At 39.1% G+C, this 23,991-nt stretch overlaps 1 protein-coding gene across 12 annotated transcripts in view; it reads left to right on the top strand.

Annotated features, from left to right (window-relative positions):
- The window catches only part of PHF21B (PHD finger protein 21B), a 209,233-nt gene extending 189,330 nt beyond the window's left edge, over nt 1-19,903 (top strand). For 11 of the 12 annotated variants that reach the window (XM_048824960.2, XM_048824970.2, XM_048824987.2 and 8 more), the window contains 9 exons: nt 494-545; nt 4,654-4,730; nt 7,858-7,912; nt 10,972-10,994; nt 12,401-12,559; nt 14,269-14,344; nt 15,374-15,477; nt 17,665-17,878; nt 19,708-19,903. In XM_048824960.2, the coding sequence (XP_048680917.1) occupies nt 494-545; nt 4,654-4,730; nt 7,858-7,912; nt 10,972-10,994; nt 12,401-12,559; nt 14,269-14,344; nt 15,374-15,477; nt 17,665-17,878; nt 19,708-19,748 (801 nt within the window). In that variant the 3' untranslated portion in view covers nt 19,749-19,903. Of the gene's footprint in view, nt 1-493; nt 546-4,653; nt 4,731-7,857; nt 7,913-10,971; nt 10,995-12,400; nt 12,560-14,268; nt 14,345-15,373; nt 15,478-17,664; nt 17,879-19,707 lie in introns of those variants that run through there. The other variant, XM_048825068.2, reaches the window with a different exon arrangement.
- Nucleotides 19,904-23,991: the final 4,088 nt, after the last annotated feature.

Here is a 23,991-nt window from a genome sequence, read left to right on the forward strand (position 1 = left end):
TTCTTTCTACAGTGTTTGGGAGGGGCAGACTTTGAATGGCAATAGGAAAACATGCCTAATATGCCTTCAGTAACAGCTAATTATTAGAATATACATAGTGGTGTAAAGCTTAGTGAGTGTATCACTGGCCTGTTTAATTTATAACACGTCCAACCAATAATAATAATGAACTAAACATTTCTCTGGAAATTTTCTAGCATAAAAATAGCAGGATCGGGGTGGAGTTTTGATCATGCTGTAAATTCTTATGTTTATATCATTGGATTTTGGTAAACCTATGCTTGTTACCAAGACTCATATAATCATGCATGTAGCATATGTCTGTTCACATGTAACTGAAGAAGATCTTCAGTTTAAGTTCACATTGTTATATATTTATTCAGAAAGTAAAATTTTATAAAATCCCTAAATGGAGTTTATTCTGGCAAAGCTGGCATTTTTTTACAGTTGTTATCATAGGATGCAAAACTGAACTTTCTTAATTTTTCCCTAGAAAATTGCCTTTATGGTAGCATTAGGCCTGGTTACAACAGAACACTTGGAAGGTAAGTATTCATATATTGTTTTACAGTTACACTTTAGTCTGTAATCTCATCTGTTCTCCATACTATGCTACAGACAGTAAGAATCAATGAGGAATCTGTCTACAGAAAGCTGAAGGATTTGGTAAAATCTTAACAATGCTCAACTGTCCCATCCTAAAAATAATGGATCAGAGCCTCTGGCTCTTGCTTAGCTCTCTTTGCATGCCTCACAGGGAGCAGAAATTGACTCCTCAGCTGGGACGCCTGGCATAATGGGTCAGGAGGGGGTCTGGCAAGAATGCTCTGCTCTCAAGCAGTCCCCAGCTGGTAGATGGCCCCTTGAGAACTGTTGCGAGTGTCATAGGTTAGAAAACCTAAACTCCACCAAAGCTGTGACCAACGCAGATCTGGGTAATGAATCAGAGAGCCAATTTGCCAACCCTTTCAGTAGGCAGATTTCCTCCCCTCTCCCAATCCACTTGCTGCACCAGCTAGAAAGCTGGCACAATGGATAATCTGGGCCAATGTCCATCTTTCAGTGTGTTTGATCCCTATGTGTTCTGTGACCTCTGTAGTCCCATGATCAGTCTTCAAAAATAAACTGCAAGAATTAACAGATTTGTGCCTCTTTTTCTGTTGTGAAAGTGTAGATGGGGAAAAGTGGCCTGATTTGCACATTTGCTGCAGGTGTGAAATAGATTTTTTGGCAGCAAGGGGAAGAGATCCAAACATAAACTACAAATTTCAGGCAGTGCATTTTTTTCTATAAAAACTTGGGTCCAAATCCACAGCAGGTATAAATTGGTATAGTTCCATCATAGTCACTGGAGCTTATGCCAGTTGAGAATCTGGCCTTTGATTTTGCATGATTGAATCATAAATTACTAACTAATTTACTAAACTCCTATCTTATGGCTCCCATTCAGGAAGATACTTAAGCATATGTCTAACTTTCAGCATGCGAGTAGTCTTAGGGCTTGCCTACCCATTGGGGTTATGTGCTCTATGGGAGGTGTAATTTCTAAAGCACGCTAATGTGTTATGCATTAATTGGCCCATGTAGCCCTGCTGGTGCGCACTAGAGGTTCTCCAGAGGGCTTTAATGTAGTATTGTTTAAAACAGCACTACAGAGCACCCTAGGGAACTTTTAATGCACACCAGCAGGGTTTGCATGGACCAATTAATGTGTATGTTAGTGCACTTTAGAAATCACACCCCGGTAAAGAGCATTACCCCACTGTGTAGACAAGCTCTTAGAAAAATCAATGAGACTACTCATGCTTAAAGTCAGGCACGTACTTCAGTATCTGAGTTAGAGCCCGTGTTACCATTGGAAAATTTGATTTTTATGTATTTTTTAATAAAACCACTCATCTTCCTAGTTCTCTAGTACATTAATTTTTTTTATTCAGTGTATCGGGAGACCGTAGCATTTTAATAACAATATCATGCCAAAATATGCAGTATGTTTTCTTTAATTTTGTTCCTCGATTTTCCAGAATGGCTTTTCTCTTTATATTTGCATTTTAGAAAATCATCCTAGTGTCCTGAAGACTGAAAATTTGAAAGCGGTTTAAAGAAAGTTTAAGATGTCACCTTTCCTAATCCTTAATGGAAATAGATTGAAATGGAAATTAAGAGAGAGCATTTTTTTGCGCATCTCTTATAATTCAAAAGTACAGATGATGATTGCAAGTCTTAGAGATTATTCATGTTCTCTTTTATATTTGAGGAAAATGGGGCAGAATCTGAAATTATGATAAAGTGCATGAAGAGCATCATTTTGAATAATTCTGTTGCCCTTGGGTTTCATTAAAACATACTAATTCTATGCCACTATGTTGAAAATACCAGGTAGCACCCAATTTTCTTCCTTATACTGTAAGTGCAAAGACTTACATTTTTGAATCTACATACTATTCTAATCCTGCAAAATTAGTCCCTTTAGACAAATTCACTTTTTTTAATATTCCTACTGCTTCTAAATAAATGGCTCCATATAAAGTCATTTACTATAGAAAGGGTATTTCTTCACAATTAGTGGTGATTACAACTGTCAAAGAAAAGTACCTCAACAGATTTCACACTCCTGAGAGTTTATTATTTCAATCCTTTGTCATGTTTACTGTTACCAGTCATTGCTGTTTGTCAGGCAGTATTGGTCATTAAATTCAGCTTATTTTAGTGTGTCTAATGTGTTTAGCAATTTTACGCTTTTGGAAGTAAAAACATAAAGCATATTCAGACTGGGTCATTAAAACTTATTTGATATCATTACTCTATTATGTAATATCTTTTGCCTTCCTTTATATTGATTTACTTTGTGGTTGAGGGCCCTAGACAACTTATGGGCTGTGATCCACTTCAGCCTAGCAACCCTGCCAGCTAACTTCCAGAAAAGTTTCTTTCCCTTCATTGGGAGCATCACACTGCCCTGCAGAGAGTCAACCTGAGCCATATGCACTCTCTTTTGAGAGTTTAAGTAGTAAATGGAACACATGAACCTTGAGCTGGATTTTTGTAAGAGGTACATGTCACTCAGGATACATTGTCAATATAGGCTGCATAGACCAATTTACAAGAGATATTCATTGGTGATGGTGGTAGTGGACTGATGCTTCACTGGGGACAAAGCTGATTTCCAGTTAATGTGTTGCTGATGTATGACACCCACCTAAAGTATTTCTTTTTAGCTTTTTCTTTTAAAAAAAATACACATGCATACTTGTGGCATTGGCGGTGAGAACCAAACATTTCACCAGAGTGGGTCACCAGAGTGCATCCTGGATCCAGCATCAATGACAATCTGGTGACTGGGCATGCCCTGTGGGGGACTTGAGCTTAGTTTTCTCAATCCAGTTCTTACTCAGTGAGTGTCCACATCACCAAAACCCTCCAGCACACTTGTTGGCAACCTCAGCTAAAGCCAAAGGCTGGATGGGCATTTGGGGTGAACTAATTTCTTGCTACTAGAGGTAGCCCCTTATGGTCATGATATCGCGACATTGAGAAAAAGTTTGTACAGCTGCTGCCTGTAGATACATAGACTTCAGTCTCTAGCGTTTTTCACCAGCACTAACAAATGAGAAAAGATAGGGTATATAAGCCTCAGTTTTTCCAGAAGTGACTAGTGATTTTCAGAATTCAACTTGACACGTTTCAGGAGCCTGATTTTCAGAAAGTGCTGAGTCCCCAGAAATGGCGCATCCAAGATTACTAGTTGATTTGAAAAATGAAGGCTATAAAATACACTGACATAGTAAACATCTTCCTCCATTTTCAAAAGCAGTTTGCAAAGAATAAAGTGAAATACACCAGGTGAAATCCTGGCCCTATTGTCGTCAATGGGGTCAGGATTTTACCCTATCTACATCTTTGTATATTTACAGAGGTATGCTGCATTTTCACAGCCAATGTTACTCCTAAATCCCTTTTGGTGTAGGAAAACAAGTGTTTTCCTGTGTTTCCCTACTTCTAAATAGGACTGTGACTTGGTGCGTCTGGAGTTCCAATTATGATGATGACCTTAGAAGGCCTTACTTCTGCCTGTGCCAGTAACCGATACTGCATTCTATGCACAAGATCATAATATTGTATATTATGGACAGACAAATTATCAGTCCATAGTTAAGATTGAATTTAGCTTCTCATTATGACCCTGATTTTCATCACCTTCCTAACCTGAGGAAAACAAAACCAATATACAGTAAAATTTCAAAATAGCCCTGTGATTTTTACTGGATACAACTTGCAAGGGATATATGTTTGATATACTTTTTTTTTTTTAATAACAGATATTGGTAGTGTTTTGAAAGCCATCTGAAGGAGCTTTCTAAATATGTTTCTGAAGGGATCATAATAAAATCTTTTAGTGCAGAGCAAGCCTGTTTTGGAGGAAGATGAAATAAAAGTGCCTGTGTTTGAATTTTATAAGAAAGGCTTAGTAATATCAGACCTTGAACTGCAGCAACTATCAATACTGAGGCAACCCAATTATACTGTAGAAACTGAAACTGAACACAATGCCCAAGGCGTTGGGGGCAAGAGCATCTTGCTTAGCAAGTTAGATCTACATTTTCCCCTGATGAATGAAAAACACACAATGAACGTTTCTTTCCATGGTTACAGAAATCCAGAGCAAGCGTCAGGAAAGAAAGAGAAGAAGCACAGCAAATCCAGCCTACAGCGGACTCTTGGAAACTGAGGTACTTTATCATTCACTTTTCACCACAGTTCTGTTCTATTCCAATAAAAGGCTTAAGTGCTTCTTATTGCAAAAGTACATATGAATGAGGAACTCATATGATTGGTGGGGGTGGGGGTATAAAACAAACATGTTTTATCTCAGTTTCTAGGCAACAGCTTTTCACATCCGAACATCATTTGGCTCTAACTGGAACTCTTGTTGATGGTCTGAGCAGAGGCCAAAAAAGACTAAATAAACATGGGACCTAATTACTCTCTTTCCCATAGAGGAGGGTCTTTCCAGGTCAGGACTGAAGAACAGTGGTGGGTCAGTATGTTGAAACGTGCACTGCTGCTACACATGTAATACTTGTCAATGAAAAAGCAGAGAAGACTTCATTTTCCAAAGAAGACAATCTAGCCCTTTCACGAGCATTTATTAACTAATGTGCCTATGGGTCCTGTTGATAATAAAGGAACTCTGAAGTGAAACCCTGGCATCTAATTTCTGCTCTTTTATTCCAGTACTACCGTATTCAATGAGCTTTCGCAGGTGTGACAAAATTTGACCCTCGTCTAGCATTGGATTCAAAGCTTGGGTTATTTAAAAAAAAAAACGTACATTTTGACTTTCTCATTTTGTTCTGATAATGGCAAAATATTTTGAAAAGGTTAAAAGCATTTTACCTATCATGTAGATTTACTTTTATATCATTAAAATTAATATTTTACTGTAATAAAAGTTAACAAAATGGATCAACATTATTAAAATGAAACATTTTACCATATTAAAATGAAATATGTTGACAAGGAAGCTATTAGACATTATCTAAACTAAATGTTATGATAGTTTTCAATTAAAATTTTTCAGAATCTTTGTTCCACAGGGAATTTAGAAATGTTATCATTCAATTGTAATTCAGAATAAAAAAAATTGAAATCTCCCATAGAATGGAAATTTTGGTTTCTGGCAAGCTCTACGTATAAGGATCATATATTAGTTTTTCCTGTGTGCTATAAACCAAAGGACACGGATTTTGCTTAACAAATTATCAGCAATGAAGACTCTTAGCTAAACCAGCTTTTTGAGATTTCCAGTTATTTTGGCCAATGTGGTAGAGGGGAGGTAGTTGATTGTTGAGAGAAGGGAACTAACTGGTAAGCAGAATGTAAATGGATTTTTGAGTGACTTATTTGTGAGGAAGGTTGGTCTTGCAGTTTACGGCAGTGGAGTGGGTTTCAGGAGACCTGAATTCTATTCCCAGTCTTCCCACAGACTTGCTTTGTAACATTGGGCAAATTGCTTAATCTCTTTCTGCCTCAGTTATCCCTATTACACAGATGGGGAATGTTGATGTTTCCTTTTCCCCACCCCCTCTGTCTTATTAATTCAAACTGTGAGTCTCTTGCTATATGTGCATATAGTGCCCAGCTCAATGGGGACCTCAGTATTATTCGTATTTTATTTGTGTTGTCTCATATAAGGTCCATTTGGCTTGAAGTGTACTACTACTGGATTGTTTAAAATGTATTTTGCATGGGTTTTTTGGTCCTAACCTGAGCAGTATTTTTGAGAAATTAAATTAACTTGTATAGGGTTGATGAGGAGGTAAATACATTTATCATATCCTTGTTCTTATTAGACTTTATTCTCAAAAGTATATCCTGAAGTGAAGAATAGCATGTAGAAAGAATCTTAAAATGAGAGAGTCATGTCTGACCAGTTCTGCCCTCATTAAGAGCTGTCATTAAGGACTGACCATAGGGAATGTCATTCAAATAAAATGGAAGCAGATGGTATTCCTCCAATCAATTAGCTTCTCAGATTGATTTACTAATCAGTGAGCTGAGGTATTTTGTGGCATTTTTCAGACATTTTGGCGCAGTTTAATTTACAACTGATCTAGTGGATGATCTTTAATTCATGATTGTTTAAATTGAAATTGCATATAAATTACACTTCTTACTTGCCCCCTCCCCCAAACTGCCGGAGCCAAGAAAATGTGCTTCATTGTGCTGTTAACTGCCTTGATTGTGAATATGAAGTTGCTGTTTCAAATTGGACTTCTGTTTCTGCAGCTAAATCTCTGCCCAAAAGCATGTTTGGGGGTTTTATGCTGTGAAGAAATTATTCCATTCTTCCACCCTGGGTAGTATATTTTTTAAAACAGAAGGAAGGCTATGTTTCAGGCTGAATGTTTTCTGAAGGAACAGATGTCAACTGAAAATTCATTAGCCATCCAGTCATTCATGTATTCTGAAGAGCATGACACTAGAAAGCAGTTTACTAACCACTGAATAAATCATTTGTTAGAAAGAAAACTCTGATTTTCCTGAAAGTAGGTTCAACAACATATATTGGAGGAGCACAGCACTCTTTGTAAGGTCACGGCCCAGGAACTGGATGGCTCAGGAAAGCAATTACCGTGGATGGAGACCTTTATTCTCTAGACTGCAAACCCAAGTTTCTAGTGACCAATAGCTGTTACCATCTGGTAACTGGTTGGAATGTTATTTGGTTGTCTCAATTAAGTACCTAGAGAACAGGTGTCCATAGGTTTGAAATTCTTTCAGACTGAGATGACCTCTGACACCTAAAGGTAGTGCACATTAATGTTTGGGGGGAAATATTTTCCCAAGGCCTTTGTGTACAGCTTGCAATCAAAATTTACGTGTATCAAATGCAGATAATTGTCACACAAAGTGGTGACTTCTTTCCCCCTCCTGTAGAAAGTTCATCACCAATTCTATCGACACTAATAAAAGTGTTGTCTCACAGCAACAATTTAGTATGTATTTGTTTATGATAAATGTTCTTTGGGTGTCAGGTTTTTTAGTACTGTTTACAGACCCCAGGAACCACTCCTGAAGCCCAATCAATAATGTTGGTAATTTGCATTTACCACTTGTTAATAAAATCTAATAAAGTGGTCTGTAGAAACCTTGCTAGAAGATGAATAATGCAGCTGTATATGGTTTAGTTGACCATCTGAGAAGCCTTAAGCAGAGTATATTCTGAGTCACAGAATTAGCTTTTTGAGTACTGATTATGCATGAAGGAAATTCCTTCGAGACTGATGGTAGAAAAGTATAAGAGAGCCAGAGCTCTTGAGATAACAGTAGGGTTTCTTTTCTCTCCCTTTGCAGCGGAAACGCCTTGCATCAAATTATTTGAATAACCCCTTGTTCCTTTCAGCAAGAGGTAAGTATTTTTTAAATGAATACATTGCTATTATGATGTGGTATTAAATATTTATTAGTTGTATTTGTTATTAATTACTTCTAGAGTACCATAGTGTGCATAGCTATACAAGACCCCTGCCCCTTGGACTGTGCAATGAAAATAGATGGTTACACTGCAAAACAAAAGATAAAGTTATGGAGTCATAAGGATATATAGCATGATCCCCAAAGCCCTGGGAAATCAGTGGAAAGATCAGGTTTCTAGTGTTGTAGGGAAAAAGTAGATGTTAAGGAGGCAGTATTGCAATTCCAAATGTTCAAAAACCAAGGGATTAGACTAAAAAAATACATTAGGGGGTCTTTTCATTTATCTTCTGGTTTTCAGCTTTTAGGGTTCACATTTTCCAACTATAATGACAGGTTTCAGAGTAACAGCCGTGTTAGTCTGTATTCGCAAAAAGAAAAGGAGTACTTGTGGCACCTTAGAGACTAACCAATTTATTTGAGCATGAGCTTTCGTGAAGTGAGTTGTAGCTCACGAAAGCTCATGCTCAAATAAATTGGTTAGTCTCTAAGGTGCCACAAGTCCTCCTTTTCTATTTTCCAACTATACTCTGTAACTATGAGAGTAGAAACTTAGTTTTCAAAGGAAACAGTGAAATTCTCATGTACTCAGTGACTCCAGGAGCTGAGCCTTTAAGGAAAACACTAAATATTTGTAAGATTTCACAATAAAAACAAATTGGCAACACTGAACTAAATTTGGAGAAGAAAAGTAATGGCTCATGGGAAGAAGGAATAAGTGGCAGGCATAAGGGGCAGCATGCGAAAAGGCACAGAACCAAGAGTGGAAAAAAGGGAAGAAAGAGGGAAAGTTGAGGAGAGAGGATTAAACAGAACATAAAAGGAAATAAAAATTGCATTGTAGGGGGGACAGTGCTGTGTAGAACTGAGGATGAGGGGCTTGAATACATTGCAGAACAGGAGAGGAAGACTGTAAAAAGATGTGAATATTTCTTTCCTCTGATGCAGCTGCTACAACTTAGATTCTACTGTTTATACACGATAGTACTTTAGAGGTAGGAAAGGACAGGGACCTTTATCCTTTTTCTACAATAAAAAAAATATTTTTAAGTATTAAGGTGCAATTAAAAGTGCCATTTTAATACAGATGCAAAGTTGTGACCTGCTTTGGTCTTTTCTTCCTATGTTGCTGATATCCCATTTTCCTTACTCTTCTTATACAACTTAATACTGATGCCTGTGTTTCCCTGTAAACACATGCCTAGAGAGAACGACATTAGCTAGGTTACTCTCAGACCCTCAGTAAATCTCCTTGTTTCCTCTGTGTGTCCATGTTTTTAGACAGGTGACAAAGCTTCAGTGGCATGACTGTCACAAAGCTGCTTGGGATATGACACTGTTTTACCTTAATTGTTAGTTATTTTAGTAAGCACTATAACTATTCTTCCTAATATCTAAAATCCCTGTTGCTGTGCTGAACAATTGCTCCATTGTCTGTCTTAATTACATAGCTCACAGCTTTAGTTATTATATATTTGTATTGTGGTATCACCTAGGAGCCCCAGTGATGGACCCCATTGTGCTAGGTATTGTACAAACACAGAAAAGCAAGACAGTCCCTGTCCCAGAGAATTTACACTCTAATGTAATTGTCTCCATTGCATAGCTCACCAACTTGCTTATTATACCAACCTCCCTTTAAAAATAATTTTCAGTTTAGATCATTCCAGCAGGTAGAAGAGGAAAAAGTGGACACTTAGAGTAGGTCAACTTTATTGACAAATGTGAACCAAAAAGGATTTATTTATTTTTGAAAAGCATTGTATATTTGTTAAAGAAAACACAGTGTGCAGGAAACAGCTCTTCCTTTACAAAAAGCGTAGGAGAGAATGGTGCTTGTGATATTCTCGGTGAAATGTCAATTACTCAGATTTTGTTTGTTGGGAAAAATCTCTTAGCTGAAATGAGGTCATGTCCCTGACATGCATCGCCTATATCAAAAACTCTCCAATTATCCACCCCTCTGTTTATCTGAATAGCTTTCATGTGCCCCGTTCATCTGAATAATCATAGTTTCACTGTGCTCAGTGTGTGTGAGCATGAATACAAGTGGTGCTTTGGACATGTGGATCAAATTCTGTCTGCCATACGTATGTAGACACACACCAGATAATATGTGATCAAAAAAGGAGCACAAGAAAGAAGTTTCCACATCACTTCCATCTCCTAACCCAAAGAAAGACTACTCCATCAGCTGACTTACAGGAGCGCAGGAGAGAGATTCTAGGACTTTTCAGTGAGACATTGTGCCCAAGTGTTTTGTGACTCAGCAATGGAAATTACAGACTTGCTGTTGTGAAAAAAAAACATTAAAGAATTAATTTTTCCAAACAGTTTCTTGAAAAATTCAGTGTATTTTTCAACCACCTCTAACTACTCTTTCCATCAGGCTTGGGCTACAACCATTAAAGAGTCATCTAAGCGATAGCCCAAAACATGACACACTTTTTTGACATGAGCGATTCTGATGTAGAAGGGTTGATGATAATATAATGCCCGATGCTGCAAGGTGTTGAGCACTCTAGCCATGAGTCAGAAAAGCATTTAAACACATGCTTAACTGTAAGTCAATGGGACTACACCTCTACTGAAAAGGTAAGCACCTGCTTAAGTGCTCTGCTGGTTGGGGGCCAGAGTGTTCCGCTTTGGAAGAGTCAAACCTTTAGAGAAAAATTTTTCCTATCTAGTTAAGCATGGACAGTTCCTATCGATCGGAAGTTTAGGACAGACCTCAACCTTTTGGTACTATGAAATTTTTTAACATCTTCAGCATTTAGAGTTTCAGATGCCCGAATCCTGAAACCTAAATAACATACAGCTCTGAATACTAAAACGTTCATTGGTGTTATTTCAAGTGTCACTCTCTCATGTCCACGTTAAAATAACTGGCTGTAACCCCCCCTTCTTTCATCATTTGTGTCATGGCTTGACTAAAATTCATTGCACTGATGTGTTGTCCACTAACTTGTTCTCTGCCCTTCTTTCATGTGCTAGCAAATGAGGATCCATGTTGGAAGGTATGTTTAGCAAGATTTGTATATTACCACTGTCTGTCTCATCATCATGTAATACAGTGCTAGCTGTTAATTAGTGTAGTCTCTGCCAGGGTACAAAATTGCAATGTTTCCTTTCCCTTTTTTTTTCCTACCATTTCTGGAATCTCTCCAGTTTACCTAAATCTTTGAGCCATTAAAGCAGAATTTCAGAACAAGCTGAACTTGTGTGCTTTCGTGTTCACAGGTTTTAATTTAATACTTTGTAGAATCCATTGATTGAGAAAATGCTGGTTTAGCTTTGTGGTATTAATAAACAGCTAAGAAAAATATTTACTGTTCTACTTGAGTAGATCTCTCTCTGTTAAGGTTACAATCTAGACATTTTTAATAGTGCTTTCTAATATTGACATTTTTGGAGAGGCATTTTGGACAAGAGTAATTTTGAGTTTAGGATCTGATGCTGGATAAAGCTGACATGAAACTTTGTAAAAATGATATTCTGAAAGATGAAAACATGATTATAGAATAAACTTATTTCAATAAATCACTTTTTTTCCCCTGGAAAACTAGTAGGAAAATTGAGTTTTTTATGTAATGATTCACAAACCATGAGAGTTCCAAAATCAGTCTCTCTTTTATTAAAATGTAGTTAATTATATGAAGAGTAATTAACAGTGCCACCAGATTAGCATAACAATTTACTACATGACATTGTAACTTTGTTAATGAGATTTAGCAATATATAAAATGAACTACAGATAAAGTACTAATCAGTCTTGTTTGAGAAAGGTTTTTGTAGTGGATCTGTCTGGTTTAAATCAGAAAACAATAATTAACGAAATAGAGAAGAGAGGGATGGGGGCCCTCTATAGGAAATTTGTGAGGGGGCATGTGGGAGAAAGTTGTATTCATGCTTGTTTCCCTAGCTGCTCTTCAAGGCAGTGTGCATAAGACTTGGAACTGTGCTTTTTTTTTCCCCAGAAACTTGTGCTTGCTTGCTTTTACTGTGGACTTGAAGGACAAGTGAGCCACATATTGACATTGGCCCACTCATCAAAATAGAACTGCACCTGGTGATATATGTGTGTTGGAAGTGACAGTGACACACTCCCAGAAACAGAGAGGAATAATTTATAACATTACAGGCTGGAAACATTAGTTGATTCATATCTGTGTTTGATTGCTGTCTGTGTGATTGTTTGATTATTTCACATTTTTTCTATTTGTTGCAACTCATTGGATTTTGTTTGTTTGTTGCTGATGAGTACAAAATTGTTTGTCTTCCTTCTACAGCAGCGAGGAAGCTTTTGAAAATGAGATATTGTGTTTGAATGGTCTGTCTGGTGAAGTAGTGACTCCAAGTGCTGCTCATGGAAAGTTATGTTAAGAGTTGACTTGACCCAACCTACCCTTTTCTTATCTTTCAGAATGAAATCCACCACGATGAACACTGTACAGCATGTAAGCGTGGCATTAACTTGCAACCATGTGGCACATGTCCAAGAGCATATCATCTCAATTGCTTGGACCCTCCTCTTAAAACTGTCCCCAAAGGGGTTTGGGCCTGCCCAAAGTGCCAACAAAAGGTAAGTGAGTTGAGGCATGTGTATTGCAGTCTTTCCAAGAAAAGAAAAAAGGAGAGAGTGAGTTTGTACATCATAATTCTAGAGGCTGTTTCAGCCTACCATACTAGCTAAGGAGACAAGATTATCAAAAGTAATACAGTAGAACCTCAAAGATACAAACACCAGAATAAAGGACTGACCAGTCAACCAGGCACCATGTGAAACCGGAAGTAACCGATCAGGCAGCAGCAGAGACTAAAAAAAAAAGTCAAATAATCTACTGTGTCTGTTTTGCATCTTAAAAGTAGGCTGGCTGGGCTGCCTGTTCCCACCTCACCCCCACATGCTGGGCAGACACTTACAGCTAGGAGGTGAAGAAGCTGGGGCTGTCAACCTAAGGCAGCCAGAGCCAACAGAGCAGGAACAGTGCTGGGGTCTGTGCCACTTTCACCCCTTCCTCCTCTACCCCCCATCGGGAGGGGGACATGCTGTTTTTACCCACCCCCATTCCTCAGCTGGGAGGGGGACACGTTTTCTCTCTCTCTCTCTCTTCCGGGAGGGGGGACAAGCTTGCAAACGCAGTCCAACCCAGAAAGGAAGCTGCCAGAGCTTTGTGGCCTGAAGTGTCAGCTACTGGATCTGGAGCCTGAACTGTGCTTTGTTCAGAGTTACAAACATTTCAGAGTTACAGACACAACCTCCATTCCTGAGGTGTCCATAACACTGAAATTCTGCTGCATTGAAGTTTCTTCGGTAATTTGCTGCTTTTGTTGCTTGGTAGTTTCACAGTACTGGTCTCATACCTTACCTTACATTTTTCCCCTCCTGATTTCATGGTATTGCATCCCTCAAGATTTACGCTGAAAGATTAAAAATGGCTGTTCATTTCCTTTATGTTTTTCTTCTCTACAATAAAAACCACCTGTACGTACAATTGCAAAGCAAGTAATGTAGTTCTTGCAGACGGAGGAGACAGTGTCATGCACAAACAATGCACCAGAGGATCTGAAGGTTATAAGGAGAGTACGCCATCTTCTTTATAAGATTTATCATATGCAGCTATTGATAATCATTTTATAAATGCAATTCTAACAGTGTTCACACAAGCCAAATGATTAGCACCAGGTTTGTAAGAACTGTAAAACAATGTTGCTGAATTTCAGAATGAGCGGACTTAATTTTTGTTCCTTAGAATTCTCTGCTCTAGCCCCTAGGAAAAATTACTATTTAGTTTCTTTGGAAATGTCAAAGAGAATTGCTGGTCTATATTTACATTCAGTGGAACCAGCCTATCTTCTCTTTCTCATACCCAGTGCAATTGGCCATCTTAGATCAGAATGATGATACATCAAGTCCAGTATTCTATCTCCAGTATTCTATCTAATAGGTAGGCAAAATACCTCTAACTGTCCTGGAAATTGTGTAAGCCTGTATGAAGGGGGCTGGAGAATAATTCCTTTTGGTCCTCTGTGGTGATGATCCAGTGTGAGATTTGAAAACCCCATCCTAGCAATTATGTAGTGACACTGTTTATAGTGAAGTAAAATAAAAGTTACAGTATTTTTCCACTGCATTTCAGTTTACAACTTATAATTCCAATTATACCATTTTTTGTAATAGTAAAGTTCTTTTTGTGGGGTGAGTGGGAAGACGTTAAGAGTGTGTGTGTGTCTCTCTCTCTCTCTCTCTCTTTGTGGATTACTAATTTTTGTTGCTCCCTGGATTTATAGGTATTAAAGAAAGATGAAAATGTGCCATGGACTGGAACTCTGGCTATTGTTCATTCCTATGTTACTCATAAAACAGGTACAGAATGGCATGATTCCTGATAAGAAGCTCTCTAGTCCCCAGTTTCACCTTTAAAATGAGAAAAAGAAAAGTGCCTGCCAGTATTACTAAATGCTTTTCATCCCAGCCCCCTGTTCTCACACACATAATTTTCTGTAACATTCACCTTTCAGCTGAAGTTTTCGATGTTCAGTCATGGATTGAAGATTAATTTGTTTTTTTAAAAAGTTTGAAAGAAAAGAAAAATTGCAGAAAAATTCTAAAGTTGAATGAACAATTAATAATAAAACCTTTTTAATGTCTATTCAAAAACATCAAATTTTTTGATTTGACATTTCATTTAGAAACTGGTCATTTCCATTCAGTACTTTGTCTTGAAACAGTTTTGATTTTTTTCAAAACAACCTTTTAGCCATTTTCTTTTTTCGGCCAAAACTGTTCACTAAATTTGACCCTAATTCACAAGTAGTTTTGGTGCCCCCCAAAATGCACTTTTTGGCAAATTTACTGCTTGCAAACATTTTAAGACAAGCTCTAATTCTAATTACACTTTAAAGTACAAGGCCAGTGTAAAAATTTCTTATGACTGAAAACATGAAACTCGATGTGAACATAGTCTTTGATAAGAACTAGTGCCTTTGCTTTAACAAGTATTGGTTTTGATTTAATAAAGACATGACTGTCTGAAATTTTGTACCTAGCATTTGTGAGAAGAAATATCCTTAAATGAATTTGTGTAGCCCTGAGCAGGTAGTTTAATCTCTTTGCCTTAGTTTCCCTGTCTATAAAATAGGGATTCTATATCCACCTCAAAGGTGTGTTGTGGAATAATGTCTGTCCTCTGCTTGAACCATTTCAAAAGTGATAGAGAGTTGTCTTATGTGCAACTGGAAACTCAGTTTCTCTGGCTATGCATTTTGAGATGGGACGGGGTAGACCTACGCAGTGCTCCATCTAGAACACTTAATCCTATTCTCATGAGTCAGTGCACACCATTTCTTCAGTCTGTATCTTAACATTTACATTCTAAACCTTATTGTTCTACAGTCAAAGAAGAAGAGAAGAGAAAATTATTAAAGAAAGGCAGCGAGCTGAAGAGCGAACATAGACAGTTGGAAGAGAAAGAGAGACTTCTCAACAATGCGGTTAAAGTAAGACTCCAGACTGTGGGGCATACTGTCTCCTACAGAATTGGTTATAAAGCACTTATGCTTGAAAAACTGAGATTTGATGGCTGGGAAATGAGTTATGCTCACAAACTATGCATGTTCAAGTTTCTTTACAAAGAAACATATATGGGGTCTCTTTGTGGGGGTGTGCAGGTGAGCAAGATACACTGGCAGGTTGAGGAGCAGAAGGAGGCAGTGGCAGATCTGTTATTGGAGCGCTTCTCCACTCAAATCAGAATACAAAATTAAACATATCCTTTGTCCCATTCTATACACAAGTCAGAGCTGTATAACTACAGTATAGCACTTCCCATCTTTCACAAGAAAGATCTGTGCATGACCAGCTGCTTCAGTGCTAAGAGCCCGCATATCTGTCCAAAAGAATGAGGTAAGGCAGATATGACCATCGTCACCACTCTCAGAAGGTCTAGTATCATAGCAGTGTTCTCGGCATCTCCTACAGCAACTAGAACCAAGTGTTGCTAGAGGGGGTCACCCAAGCATACCCTGATTCCAGGTATGCGTATACACCACTTCTACCAGTCCCTGCCACTCTAGAGAGTGTTAGCCTGAATTCAGAACCCAAATTCCTAGCTGCTGTGGACATCAGGACCTACTTGAGGCATGGCTATCTGACCACAACCCCGCCCCCAAACTATAGCACTACTAATAATAAGAATCTGCTTGTTTGTTTGTAATATGGTGTAAATACATATTTTAATCTTCTCTATCCCGAAAAATTAAAGTGGCAGTTGCAACAGTAACTGGTCAGTACTTGTTCTACCATTGCAGTTATCCAGGAGAGGCATGTTAAATATTTTATCACGTTTAAAACAGAGTGGAAGGAAAAGTAATAACTTATTAAAAGACATCACAATGGGAAGTACTCCCTTTAACTGTGCATAACCACCATCAGCACTAATGGAAACTAACACATGCACGGAGAGAGGAATGTTCTCTAGTGGTTAGAACAATGGAGTGGATTAGAGATTTCAGAATGAAAGAGAGTTGAAGCTAGCCCAAACTATCGTGTGTGTGTGTACACGTATGCATAAAAATAACTGCTATTGAAGTCAATGGGAGTGGTGCAGAAGCAGAATTAGGCCCTTTGAGTGGGAAGCAGTCTCTCTTAAATGGCAATTTTGGCCAGTGATAATATTTATCCAATCAAAGATGCTTGGTTCCTGAGATTTAGATTAACTAAAAAAGTAAATTACCAATTGAATTAAGTGGAAAACCCCATACACACCACATGTGACAGTGATATTGTTATAAATTGCAGACCTATGCATTTATTATTCACCTTGGACTACTTCACATGCCCTCTAATCCATCTCCCCCAGGGCTTATTCCAAAATCCCAAACCTCAAGTGTTTCCTGCTTCCCAAGAATGTTCTCCCCTAAAACTATTCTGGACCAAGGCCCATAAGAGACAATATGCAGACCTGGACCAGTAACTGGTTTGGGTCTCATGACCTATTGGAGAGAGAAACAGGAGCTTTCGTCCATTAAAAGCCAGAAATACCCTTCCCAGTAGGATAAGACTTCTGTTTCTAGCCATGGTAGAACATTAAATAGTGGCCCTTAAACTAACATTTTTATACCTGAAAAATATTTGAGGTTGTCTTTAGAAGTTGTTACTGGCATCCTTGTTACTAAATTGCCTGGATTTAGGTAAATGGATTTAAAACAAACACCACTTTATTTAATCTCCCTAAAATGGACTGTGAAATATGTGCCACATACATCAGAGTGTAGTTTGACCTGAAGGTTTTACTGAAGTCATTTGGGAAGACTTACAGTGTTATTGGTGGCTTTGCCACTTTCGAGTAATGTGGCCATTGTAAATCCATGCTAACAAAATCTGTAGACCGTCATCACACGATCATGTATTCTTCCTGTCTTTCAACAGGATATGGTCAAAAGCGCCCTCAGTATATACTTGATCTTAGATGAATATTGTTGCTAAGATCATTGGTGCATATAATGCATCACTTACCGTTACTTCATTAGTTATACTTGTGTTTCTGCTATCTGCAAAGGAGAACATAATTTGTTTGAGATGGACATGTTCTCCAGACATGGAAAGCATTTTTGGGGAGATGTTTGATGCCAATTTGAATGTATTCTCAGTCTCTCCTTTCCTCTCCCCATCTCTCTCTCCAACAGAAATGCTTAGAGCTAAAAAACAGCCTGTTGGCCCAGCAGAAAGGGACTCAGTCATCGCTGGAACGTCTCAAAACTCTCATTAGACTGATACAAAATGAGCAGATGATTCAGGTTACCATGACAACAACCACCACCTCCTCCCTGCTAACTGTCCCCTGGATCAAACCCTCATCGGCCTCTGCTGCCAAGCACAAAGCCTTGCAGCAATCACAGGGTAACAACTGACAGAGCTGTCTGGGGAAAATGGAAAAAAAAAAACTTTATACACGCGCAAAGGAGAGATTAAACTGAAACAACGGGAAATGAAGGAAACAAAAAACAATCTCATTTTTTACACATGTAGAACTTAAGCCAATCAGTCCAGTTTGTAGGTCACTCTGGCAGCAACTTCCCACAGAGCAGGTTTTGCTGCAGTTTTGTATTTGCCAAGACCTTCAGTGCTTATGAGATTTGTTTTGTTATGTTGGCCTTAATTAATAAATTAATGTATTTATGAATAAGAAGGAAAAGAAATAGTATGGCTGATAGAAAGTGAAATATCCTTTTTGGAGGGCAGACAATTTTACAAGTTTGCTTTAAAGGGAAAAATTTTAAATACAAAGAGTTAGAAAACTAGTAGGGAGGTAGCTGGGCTTAAAGCTGTTTGAGGGAGGAAACTGGTAATATAAAAAGAGCCAGAACTACTTAGGACTTGACATGGATTCTTAGCAAAGTGAACAAGGTCTGCCTCACTGATTCAGGTGAACTGAAGATGGGCCGTTTGACAAGAATGACGTCATGGGACGCTCACAGAGCCTTTAAAACAAAAAGATCATTTTTTTCAGTATTATAGCTGAATTGCAGATATTTAAATTAAAAACCTGTATGAAGTTAGCGTTTCTAGTAAAATATTGAAGTATTTTCATGCTGATGCTTCTGTATATGCGTTCTGAAGTATTTAAAGAGGTATGACTGTAAAATTCCTTACTTTTTTGCAGGTCCTTTTTACTTATTTTGCTATTGATGTATTTTTCTCATGGAGTTTTTGTGCAAGATTTAGCATAAACCATATAGTGGATAGCTTTGGCAGGTTGGGTTCAGTTTGGTTTTATTTTTTTTGGTTATGTTTTGAACCTTTTTTTTTTTTTAAATAAAAGCAAATAAAGATTGATTTTCTTTTATTGCCAGTACAGATAATATGCCAAAAATAATTTTACATTTTTGTACTGCGTTTTTATTGTAAAAATAGGTAACATGGAAAAAAGCTGGTGGGGTGTGTGTTTGTTTGTTTGCAGGAATATCTGCAAAAATGGTACAGGAAAAAAAACTGCCTCAAGGGGTTGTTTGTCATATTGGATAACAGCAAGAATTTTGGGGGAAGGGTGGACTGTGGAAGATTAAGGGTTTGCTGGGGTTTTGCAAACTTAATTCCTTTTTAAATTTTGTTGATTTGTAACACATTTGAAAATGTTTAGTATTAGTCTGAGAAAATCTTAGAGCTCCTGCTTGTTTCACTAGTGAGTCTTCCTGATACTACAAGGGTCAGTCTGGCGCCTTCGTAGGCCACAGGCCTATCCTGTAATCCTGAGGCCTACCTTGGTAGTTAGTGATGGGCAACCCCTTTTCCTCTAACAATGCAGAGTTTCACACAACCACTGATTCCATTCTCCGATCCTTTAGTTACTTAGCACAACAGGTATGAAACAAAACAAAAGCAAGGAACCACTAGAGCATGACACACAGCTAGTCTCTCACATCAGCATGGTGCCGAATGTCATTTTTTTTTAAATGAGGGACTGGCCTTTTCAGTTGCCCATCACTAGGCAGCACATGGTCCCCTTCAACCATTTTCACAACTCCGGGAGAAACTGTGCAGTACTATACAAATCTATTTTAATACACTTAACACTCAGTTGAACAAGATTTTTATATTCTTTTATTGATGAACAAAGTGAACTAAGTAAAACACAATTGTTATACATTGATTATTGTATGCCAATTATGCATTCTAATGTGGCTTGCAATGTAAGTGTTTTCAGGTTTAATGTTTTTTTTTCTTCTCAGACAAATTTAAAAAAGGAAACTATGGAAGGTTGAACATGTGAAGAATTTCTGAAGACGTGTCTTGGACTGTTAAAAGTAGTTATTTTGAAAAGGGGACTGTCCAGTGGATAGTGTGCATAGAAAAAAAGTGTTTGTCTTAAATATGCCAATGTAGTTTTACTTCTTTATGATGCATTAAACTTGACTGACAATTTAATAGTGGTGTGGATGGTGTGATATTCATTCTTTCAGAAATACAACCTGCCTCAATCCTTCAGACCCTTCTCAGACCAAACACCCCCAGAGATCAAGGGAAACTTTAATGTAATCTCCTCCATCCCTTTATGAATTATATGTATTGCAGTAATGAACAGATACCCCACTTACAGATTAGGACCCCATTCTGCTAGGTATAGTGCCTAATAAAAACAGACAGTCCCACTCCCTGCAGAGAGTTTATAATCTGTGTAATCATTTTTCCCTTCCACTACCTACACTCTTGTTTCTGCTTTTCTTCACCATCCTTTGTGGTACTGAGCCTCATTCACATCTTGATTCACCTTCACTGGTCTGTAACCTCTTCTCTCATTCTTATTTTTGCCCCCTTTTGTGAATATTTACATCATTTCAGAGTCATCCTCCAGTGGTGTCTCCATCAATCCCTTGCTTGGCTTCCCATTTCCCACATGCTTTTGTTTTCAAATACCTTCTATGAAGCCACATCTAAATCATTCTCACTTCCTTCTTATTGTTAGTCCCCACGCTCTGCCTTACTTGACATGTTGTCCTATGTGTTGTCTTGTCTCTAACTTGTGGCCATATTTTAATGCCCTTACTTTACGTGATTGAGGTGAATGGGGGCACGGTACTGTACAAGTAGGTAGAGTGACAGACTTGGGCTGTACATTTGCAAATCACAGTGTCCATGTAGCAATTAAGGACTGTGGGATGGGGCCTTGTATTGAGATTATCCATTTTCTAAATGACTGAAGAAAAGATTATTGAAGGAGGAGAGAGAAAGGCGACAACTGTGCTATAGCCCCACAAAGACATATTATTACAATCGTGCTGGCCTGCTAACAGAGTGGGACATATTATTGGCACTTCTAGGTGTGGCAGATTGGACAGACGTGATTTTTAACTGGCTCTTCAGCCTCGTACTGTGTCAGTGTTTAATTTCAGGCTGTTGTGACCATGGGAATGTAGAACTATTGCACTGTTTCCAGGTATTTTTTCCTATTATTTTCTTCCTATCCTATGAGAAACCTCTGCCCCCAAACAGAACCAGAAGTCTTTTTTAATGACCATCAAAATTCTCACATAATCTTACCCTATAAAGTCAGCACTGTACTAGTTTACAGGAGCCAGTTACAGTGCTCTGCATGGTGCCTTAATTAATATGGATGCAAGAATGTGCTAGCCTTTAATCTTTAGTAATAATTCAAATGATGGTGTTGGCAGAGAGCTCTGTACCTGGTACAGTAGCCTCAATCTAGCAGGCCCTGGCACCAAGTGCTGGCCTTTGAAAAGGATTAGAAACTGAATGTTGGGGTCCTCCTACCCCATTGAAAGTTTTTTTAAACAGAGCAGGTTCACAGCATTACAATATTTTATTGTAATGTGTGCAGGACCTCTTCAGAGCCTGTCAGTTATGTTACAGAGGGATCTGATCAGCAAATAGCTATGTCAGAGAATGGTATTGTGTCCAGTCTGACATGAAAACAGCCATACTGGGTCAGACCAAAGGTCCATGTAGCCAGGTATGCTGTCATCCAACAGTGGCCAATGCTAGGTGCCCCAGAGGGAGTGAGCAGGACAGGTAATCATCAAATGATCCATCCCGTCGCCCATTCCCAGCTTGTGGCAAGCAGAGGCTAGGGACACCATCCCTCCCCATCCTGGATAATAGCCATTGATGGACCTATCCTCCATGAATTTATCGAGTTCTTTTTTTAACCCAGTTATGGTCTTCACCTTCACAACAACATCCTCTGGCAAGGAATTTCACAGGTTGTACGTTGGGTGCATGTGACCATTGTACCTCTCTAAACATCATTTTGGCTTCTTTGTCTGAAGGGGATACAAAGTAACTTCTGTCCATTCAAAATGAATTGAAAGCAAATGTGGAAATCATGTACCAACATGGTACATACAGCAACAGCTACTGTTCTAACTGCACTCGGGTTGAGAAGTTACTTGGACATTTGTTTCCTTCTGTATGTGTCCATTTCTGTAGTGTATGGCAGTGGAGCCATGCGGTGTATCCTGTCCCAAAGCAGCCAGTATAGTTACATTTTGTAACCAGAGAGCATGGTTTACAAAAATACTACGGGTACAATATTACATCCGGAACCTCAGCTAACAGAGCGTCACCTTGTAGTGGCTAATCTACATGAGGCTGCTACTCTACTTAATTTATTATGTCGAGTATTAGGGACACATGGTTTTTAACTCATAGGTTCGCAGGTTCAAACCCTGCTGTTGGTCCAAGCAGGGTCAGTTATGCCTGGTTCAGAAAAAGAGTCTGGTGACACCATGGATAAAGGCACAGACTTGAAAGCAAAAACATTCCTTGTGGGAGCAGGCATGGCTGGTGGTTAAGAACTAATGGGGCTCAGCCACAGCACTATGCAAAGTGTGCTGTGGGACTGATACACGTCAGGGTACAGTCACACCTGAAGCTAGTGGGGCACTCCTGCTGGAACAGAGCTGCTCCGAAAGGCTGAAGTAACCTGACCCCCACCCTAGGACTTCTGCCCTCAGGGAGCAGAAGGAAAAGACATGCAGGCCTCTGTGAGGCTCGTTCAGATCCCATGCACATAGTCCCTGTTGCTCCTGCTTTTCCTGCCCCAACACCTTGCATGTGCATATTTGGCCGCAGGCGATTCTGACTCAGGGGCTGGGCTTACTGGTTCTGAAGGGATACGTGCAGCAGCTGACGGTAGAAGGTGCCAGAGGAGTCAGACTAATAGGGTGTGGTTCTCAGCTGCTAAGCTTAAATAGGAAGGGTAGTAGGAGGAGACTGAACTGGCAGCAGTTGGAGGGGAGAGCCCTTTCATGGTTTGGCAGAGGGGCAAGATTGGACGCGGTAGGTGTGAGTGTAGTGGGGAATAGACTCAATTGGTGAATGAATGAGGTTACGGATGTACTCATGGTGTGGGGGGGCATGTGGTGGATCTTGAGAGTAGGAGAGAACACTAAATTGTCAGAGGGATAACCACTGTGGTCTCCCATCCTCCCTTGAAGTGGTGCAACCTTATCATCCTGAATGCTCAAATGGGAGAGGAAATGAAGAGGGCACCATCTTTTCTTCGTAACCTCCCTTCCCCGCAACCACTGCTCTGAGTATCTTCTCTGACTCTGGTGACACAGCAGGGTACAGTCCAGATCAGTGTGTCACCCCTGCCCTGCAACCATGGGTGCCTACAATGCCTTACTGTAGTAGCTCCCACCTGGACCACTCACAGTCTTCCAGCATGCAAGCCACATCCTGAGTGTCTGCGTGTGACTGCAGCCTGCCCAGCCCCACTTGGATTAAACACTTGTTCTCACCAGCTTTGGTTAGACAGAAGGGTGACCTCAACAGCCCTCTCCTCCCCCACTCTGGACCCTACTTTCATCCCCTGCCCTCAGTAAAAGGAGACATTGGTACTGGGATATTGTGAGGACAACTCCATTAATGTTAGTGGGGTGCTCAGGTACTATGGAAGTACCTACACAGATGGGGCCAGTCTTATCCTGTGTAAGCTACAACCACGAGTGAGGTTCCCAACCTGTTTATAGTAGGTTGTAAGATATCTGCATAGAATCCCAACTCTTACAATTTTATTGCAAGTCTCATGCACTTAGGTGTTTTTTCTTAAAGCCCTAGCTCCTGGATCATGTGACTATAATTTTTTTAAAATAAATTTCCAGCTTGAAAAGGTAGGTTAGAGTGGATCCTAAAAAGAACTTGAGTGTTTAAAAAGGGCGGCCGGGGGGGAGGGGGGGGAAAATCACACACAAGTTCTAGTTTTAGGCCAATTTCAGGGCATGCCTAACTCTCACGTTTTATGACACTTGGGGCTAGTAGTACTGCAACCTCATCACATTGCTACCATCAGTTGTGTTTAAAGCCCTGCATAAGGGTGCCAAGACAAAAACAAAACAACTCCAGTGACATGAGTTTCATTTCTCTACACGCAGAAATACCCAGAGTACTTTGGTTTTCTATCAGTTTGATGGCCTATTAATAACAGTGAAAAAAACTTTTAAAACAGAGTCTGCAGAATACAGAACAAAGTGTGCTGAGTAACAGATGCATTG

This window comes from Caretta caretta, chromosome 1 (assembly GCF_965140235.1).
Source record: "Caretta caretta isolate rCarCar2 chromosome 1, rCarCar1.hap1, whole genome shotgun sequence".
In the NCBI taxonomy this organism is placed as follows: domain Eukaryota; kingdom Metazoa; phylum Chordata; order Testudines; family Cheloniidae; genus Caretta; species Caretta caretta.